This window comes from Camellia sinensis, chromosome 2 (genome assembly GCF_055761805.1).
Source record: "Camellia sinensis isolate YWXY chromosome 2, ASM5576180v1, whole genome shotgun sequence".
NCBI lineage: Eukaryota > Viridiplantae > Streptophyta > Magnoliopsida > Ericales > Theaceae > Camellia > Camellia sinensis.
Genome location: NC_138962.1, coordinates 226,565,805 through 226,573,414, shown reverse-complemented (window position 1 = coordinate 226,573,414; position 7,610 = coordinate 226,565,805). Strand labels below are relative to the sequence as shown.

The following is a 7,610-nucleotide window of genomic DNA, read 5'->3' as shown; positions in this document are numbered from 1 at the left end:
ATGTTGCTTTGTTGTTTATTAGAACTATATTTGTTTTATGAAATTTCATGTATATTTTGATTCTCTTTCTTTATTGCATTCTTGTTTTTTTACTCTAATCATATGATCTTTTCATTATACATGACCATTTGTAGGCAATTTTATATATTTTGCCTACTTATGAAAGTTAAGGCATTCATTACAGTTATCACAAAATGTCTCAAACCTTAATATAGTCTTGGTGTAGCATTGCCTAAGACTAAAAATCATATATGCCATGTTCGAAGACCTGCATATTTATGTATTAAAGTTTATTAAGAAATCCCTATTTTCACTATTTAGATGCACTTCTATTTGTGTGAAATTTCTCCACTTTTCTGATCTAAGCAACTATTTGTATTACTTGGCCATATTAGGAAAAGAGTTACTTCGTGATTAATGATGGAGAAAGATTGGGTGCATCTTAATAGGTAATGAAAATTATATTTAGAACCTATTGTGCTTAAAATATTCATTCTCAAATGTTTTGATAAATTTGGACTTTGAATGGTAAAATAGAACTACAGATAAATACGTGAAAGCAGCATGGAATTTTGTGGACATGGCTAAAAGGAATGCAGGGTATCCAGAGAAGATTATTTGTCCTTGCAAAGATTGTCGAAACTTAAGTCACCTTTGTATTGAGGTTGTGTATGAGCATTTGGTCATAAAGGGAATGGATAAAACTTATACAAATTGGTTTCATCATGGAAAACAACCAAATGTGAGTGATAAACCTGATATGGAAATGTTAGGCTCATACAATTTATTTAAAGCTGCATGTGCGCAAGATGACAATTATGAAAAATCTGTTGACGAAAGTAGGGATGAGGATTTTTTCAAATTACTTGAAGAGGTAGAAACCCCATTATATTTAGGTTGTGAAAAATACACCAAGTTGTCAGCAATTGTAGCTCTTTACAAGCTCAAAGCTGTAAATGAATGGTCTGATAACAGTTTTAATAAACTTCTGGAGATATTACATGATATGTTACCAATAGGAAACGTCATTCTCAAGTCTGTATACTCTGTGAAATTTTTTTTCAAAGCATTTGATTTAGGGTATGAGAAGATTCATGCTTGTGTGAATGATTGCTGTTTGTTTAGAAAAGAGAATGCTGAAATGGAGAGTTGTCCAAAATGTGATTTTTCACGATGGAAGGTTGATCAACGCACCAATAAAATTAAAAAAGGTGTTCCTGCTAAAGTGCTAAGATATTTTCCTATAATCCCAAGGTTTAGGAGGATGTTTAGGTCATCACAAATGGCTGAAGATTTAAGGTGGCATTTTGCGCATAAAAGTGAAGATAGCAAGATGCGACACCCAGTTGATTCTTGCTCATGGAACTTGGTTAATAATAAGTGGCCACTTTTTTCATCAGATCCTCGCAATCTTAGACTAGGTCTAGCTGCTGATGGTTTCAATCCATTTCGTAATTTGAGTTCTATGTACAGTTGTTGGCCCGTGATGCTAGTTGCATATAACTTCCCACCATGGTTATGTATGAAAAGAGAAAATGTTATGTTGACATTATTGATTCTAGGAAAAAAGCAACCAGGTAATGACATTGATATATATTTACAACCGTTTATAGAAGACCTGCAAGAGTTGTGGAATAATGGGGTGAATATTTATGATGCTTTCACAAAAATTATTTTCAATTTGAGGGCAATTTTATTGTGGACAATAAATGACTTTCCAGCATATGGAAATCTCTCTGGGTGTACTACAAAGGGTAGAATAGCATGTCCTATATGTGGCAACAATACATACTCACAGTGGCTAAAATTTAGTAGGAAGTTTGCATACATGGGCTACAGGTGCTTCCTTCCGCCATCCCACCCTTTTCGAAAGAAAAAAACTTGGTTTGATGGTAAGGAAGAAAAGAGAAGAAATCCAAAAATCATGACTGGCAACAACATTTGGGTTTCTATTAAAGACATGAAGAATGATTACGGAAAAAGTGGAAAGAAAAAGCGAAAGTGAGATAATGAACCTATTCAAACGTGGAAAAAGAGATCAATTTTTTTTGAATTACCTTATTGGAAGGTAATTGTTATTGACTATTTTGATATATCTTATTTATTTATTCTTTATTTTTTTTGAGTTTTTGATAGTAGCAATTTTATAAGTGTTTTTTTGAATGCTGTCTGGGATGTTTGCTGGGCTGCTATGCTTAGGCTGCCCAGTTATGATCTCTGGTCTGGTGTTGCTAAGATGGCTGTGGGTGGGTTGGTTGACTTCTGGATGAGGGTGGGTAGGTGACTGCCTGAATTGGTGGATGCTTGTCTGTTGGGTGTATTTCTTTTTTTTTTGATCGACAAAAAGACTCTTTATTAATGAAGAAAGTAAAATATGCTAAAACTTACATCAATAAAGATGGAAAGTGCAAAAACGAGCACTAACCCAAAGATTGGTGAGCAGCCAATCAGGAGGAACAAAAAAAACAGAAAAAACAACAAAAAACAGCCTACAGCAGTACTGCTGCAATTCAACATCATACCCCAAAAATCAGCATACACCTACAGCATACACTCTAAGACAACAAAACACTAGAAGCATTCAGTAGATAGACTGCCCTCTGCATCCCAGCTAAACTGCCCTCTGCTTACCAGCAGCATACCCCCACCATACCCCACCATACCCTCCCAGCCAATACATTGGATTTGCTCAGCAACAGAGACACAAGTCTTTTGGCCTCCTATAGTCACCACCCAGCTAGCAGCACCTATAATCACCACCCAGCAACAGGACCACCAATAGCAGAACAGATCAACCCAAATAACAGCCCACAAATAGTATACACCAGCAGATGAGCACAGTTAGACATATCAGGAAGTAGCTTCCTCAATTCCTCACTGAACCTTGCATATCAATTAGATTTCAAGCCAGAACCCACAAGCTCCACCCTAAACAACAGACAACATAACAACAGCAGACAACATAACACCCTACCCACTCACCCTTGGAATTCCATGATTTTATCCACTCAATCCAGAACCAACCAGCAAACAGAAGATATCAAACCAGCCACACTCATTTTCCTAAAACCTCATACAGGAAAAAGACCTCCAAAACCATAAAGTAGACCAGCAACCAACACTCCCAAAATAAATTAGCAGCATGCAGATTAGCTTCCAAATCAGCAAACAAATTAGCAGCATGCAGATCAGCTTACAAAGTAGCAGCCTGCAGGTCAACATATTCTGAATCTGGAAGAGATCACCAGCTTGGGTGTATTTCTGCTGGTGTATGCTGTGTTGTTGATCTGTTATATGCTGGTGTATGCTATTGGCTGATTCTGGTATGCTGTGTTGAAGAAGTGGTGTTTTAGTAACTTTGGTATTTTGTTAACAATTTGTAATTTTATTTTGATCCAGCAAATCAAAGGATAACATTTTGTAATCATAACATTTTGTAACTTTTAACAGATCAAAGGATAACATTTATCGAATGTGTTGTTAGATTAGGTATATAACAGATCAAAGGATAACATTTTGTTAACAATTTTTGTCTGCTGTGTTGAAGAAGTAGTCATGGTGCTCTACCTTTGCTCCAGTAGAGGAGTGCTTTGTTGCTTTTTTGCTTTTGTTTTGATATAATTTTATTTTTATTTTTCCTTTTTAATGATATACAGTATTGTTAAACTGATTATACTTATTGTGACGTGTTGATTATTGTTTTACAGTTATTAGGTTTGGAAAGAAGATGGAACCAATAGAAGTCAGCTTGGAAGTTTGTGCGTGCAGAAAAAGGAATTTGAATGTGTTATTGGCTTGTACATACCGACATTATGACTTTAAGTTTTTGTTTTTATTTTTATTTTTTTGAACATAGTGAGAGATTGTGTTTTGGTACTTTATTAAGACAATATTATGACGATTTTATTATTTCTTGAAATTTGTGGTGATGAGTTATTTTTCAATGATAATATTGTTTTGTATGTGATGGATGAAAATGTGCTTGTTGCATTTACAGAATTTAGGTTTCCAATATTGGTGTTGGAATGGATTTTTATTATATTTATAAATGGAAAAAGCTTCGGACCCCCAGTGGGGGTACTGGGGGTCACCTTTCATTGGTCCAAAAAAAAAAACAGTTATTTATTTATTTTATTTTTTTTATTTTTTTTTATGTTTTCCACCAACCCCGTTCTGCCACGTCACTGGGGGTCTGAAGCACGGCTCATTTATAAATACTATATGATAGCATTTAAAATTGCTATCATAATGAGGTGTTTGTAGCATTTAAAAAATGTTATCATGCTTTATTATAACATTCTTAGTTAGTTATGATATGGTAAATTGTAACATTACTAGATTGCTATAAAAACAATTTTATAGCATTAACAAAATGTTATCCTTTGGTATTTTTAGTAACTTTTAACTATTTCATAGCATTCAAAAATTGTTATAATATATTTACGATAGCATTCAACGATAACATTCGATAACTGTTATTAAAAATGATACACTTTTAATAACATGGGCAAACACGAATGCTATTGCTTACTTTTGATAGCATTCATCGAATGCTATAAAATGTGTTTTTTGTTGTGGTGACTGTTCTACCGTTTGTGTAAATCGAGACAATAGACCTCACATAGGAGTTACTCTAACCATTATTCTTGTTCTCACTGGTGTGTCCGGTTTGGCCCTGGAACACTAGCCTGGTTCAGTGAGTGTTTTTAAAGAATTCAGCCTTGTTAATTCTTAAAGAAGCGGCCCCACTTCGCACTCACATAGGTGGCCTACATAAGGTATCTCTCTATACCACAGTTGACTGTTCACAACACTTAGGTCATTAAAAGCATCAGCTTAACCTCCCACCCCATAGGGGATCACTGTATAAAGGAATGGGCATGAGGGTTTACCTCCACAGTGACTCATCTGTTACACACAGTTAGGTTGTCTCTTTGAACCTAGATCTTGGGATCTCCAGTCAACTAGGTTGGGTTTTCTATTTCGGTAACATTACTCAAGGCCTTAACCCCATTCCTCTCAACGACGTTTCTACTAACTCTCGCGTTAACCCTTTGGTTAGCGGATCTGCAATGTTGTCTTTAGACTTTACATAGTCTAGAGAAACAACTCCATTTAGAGAGTAGTTGTCATATGGAATTATGTCTATGACGGATACGTCTAGACTTTCCATTATATATATGACTCTGTGCCCGTCCAATCACCGATTAACTATCACAATAAATACAGATAATAGGAACAGGTCTCGACCAACGTGGAATATCCTTAACGAACTGGCGAAGCCATTCAGCTTCTTCAGTTGTTTTATCCAAAGAAATAAACTCAAATTCCATCGATGATCTCAATATACACGTTTGCTTGGAAGATTTCCAAGACACGGCTACCCTTCCGAGGGTAAACACATAACCACTAGTAGATTTGGAGTCCTTTATATCAGCTATCCAATTAGAGTCACTATACCCCTCTAGTACCGCTAGGTATCTGGTATAATGCAGCCCATAATCCCGGGCGTAGCGTAGATAACCTAACACCCTCATAATGCCTCTCTAATGAGTGGCATTTGGATTACTCATGTATCTACTAAGCCTACTAACAGAGTAGGCTCTATCCGACCTTGTACAACTCATCAAATACATCAAACTTTCAATAAGAATATTCTAGCTGAGAGACACCCTCACCATTATTCTTGGTCAAGTGTAGACTCATGTCTACCGGTGTCTTAGACACACTTGTATTTGATTTACTAAGTTTCTCAAGTATTTGCTCAACATAGTGAGATTGAGAAAGCACAATACCACTAGATGTTCTAGTAATCTCAATACCTAGAATGACATCTGCAAGGCTCATATCTTTCATGTCAAACTTTGAGTTTAACAATCTCTTGGTAGTTTGAACCATTTCATCATTATTACCAACAATGAGTATGTCGTCTACGTATAGACACAAAATTACATAACCTCTGTCAGTGTCTTTAACATATATGCACTTGTCACACTCATTGATTCTAAATCCATTTAACAACATAGCGTTGTCAAACTTCTCATGCCATTGCTTCGGCGCTTGTTTCAAACCATATAATGACTTGACAAGCTTGCAGACTTTCTTATTTTTCCCTAGAGCTGAAAACCCCTCGGGTTGTTCCATGTAGATTTTTTCATCTAAATCTCCATTTAAGAAAGCTGTCTTTACATCCATCTGATGTATCTCTAAACCACGTAAAGCGGCTATCGCAATTACCATGCGAATGGATGTAATCCTTGTCACTGGTGAATACTTATCAAAGTAATCCAGGCCTTCTCTCTGCTTGTATCCTTTGATAACTAGCCTAGTTTTATATTTATCAATTGACCCATCAGCTTTCTAAATATCCACTTACTCCCCTAGGCCTTACTGCCTGGGGTTAGATAAACCAACTCCCAAGTATGGTTCTGTAAGATGGAGTCAATTTCACTTTTAATAGCTTCTTTCCATAAGGGACTTTCTGGTAAAGTCACTGCTTCATGGAAAGTTCGAGGTTCTCCCTCTAACATATAAGTCAAGAAGTCCGGGCCAAAGGACTTGGTAGTCCTAGCCTTCTTACTCATTCTCGGCTCATTTAAATCCTCAATTTGATCATCTAAGTGATCATCTGTTTGATCAGCTATGTGATCATTGTCACTTCCAACCTCTTTCATTGAACTCGGAATACATTTTCAAAGAAAGATGCATTTCTTGATTCCATGATAGTATTCTTGTGTATATCTGGAAATCGATATGCATTGCTATATTGTGCACAACCGTTGAATACAAAGTCAACGAATTTTTAGGCTTATCCTAACCCTTTTGGGTTTAGGTATTCCCACCTTTTGCATGACACCCCCACACTTGTAGAATTTACACAAAGACTTTTGGCCTTTTCTGAAAATTCATACAGGGTCTTTAAACAATTCCTTGTGTCATAATGATTATGAAACTCTCAAAATCATATCACAGTAAATACATTCCCAGACTGTCATCAATCGAATTAGGCACCCAAACATATTTGGTCCAACCTATCACTCTGAAGCCAATAGTCTAACTACTAGGAAACACAAATCCAGTGTTCAATAGTCTACTACTCCGAACTTCATAAGATGGCCAGTAGTCTTATCACTAGGAATCACTAATTTCTCAACATGTGGTCAGTAGACTTTCTACTACTAGGAATCACAATGTCTTAACCTGTGATTAGTAGTCACTTTACTACTAGGAATCACAACGTCCTAACATAGGATCAATAGACTCTTTCATTACTCTGAATCAACATGTCTTGACATATGATCAGTAGCCTCTCTACTACTAGAAACCATCATGTCTTAACATGTGATTAGTAATCTGTTCACTACTAGGAACCACAATCTCATAACTGTGTAGCCAGTGGTCTAACACCTAGGAACCACCATTTTTCTATCTCTGTGATCAGTGATCTTATACTCACTAGGAGCCACCAATTTAAGAATATATTTGAAATTTAAAAATTCAAAAATATATTCACCCACCCTAACGAGTTGTCTCATCTTTGCTTTCAAGCAAAGTCACATAGCAATCATATATGTTATAATTGACATAAGGATAACATACTAATTGCCTCT

The 7,610-nt window shown here is 36.0% G+C and overlaps 1 protein-coding gene across 1 annotated transcript; it reads left to right on the top strand.

The window, feature by feature from the left end:
- Window positions 1–420: 420 nt before the first annotated feature.
- LOC145819464 (uncharacterized) lies at window positions 421–2,284 on the top strand. Its single transcript, XM_082913464.1, has 3 exons — window positions 421–449; window positions 538–2,001; window positions 2,137–2,284. Exons 1-3 carry the CDS (start codon window positions 421–423, stop codon window positions 2,282–2,284), a joined length of 1,641 nt encoding a protein of 546 aa, XP_082769590.1.
- The last annotated feature ends 5,326 nt before the right edge of the window (window positions 2,285–7,610 follow it).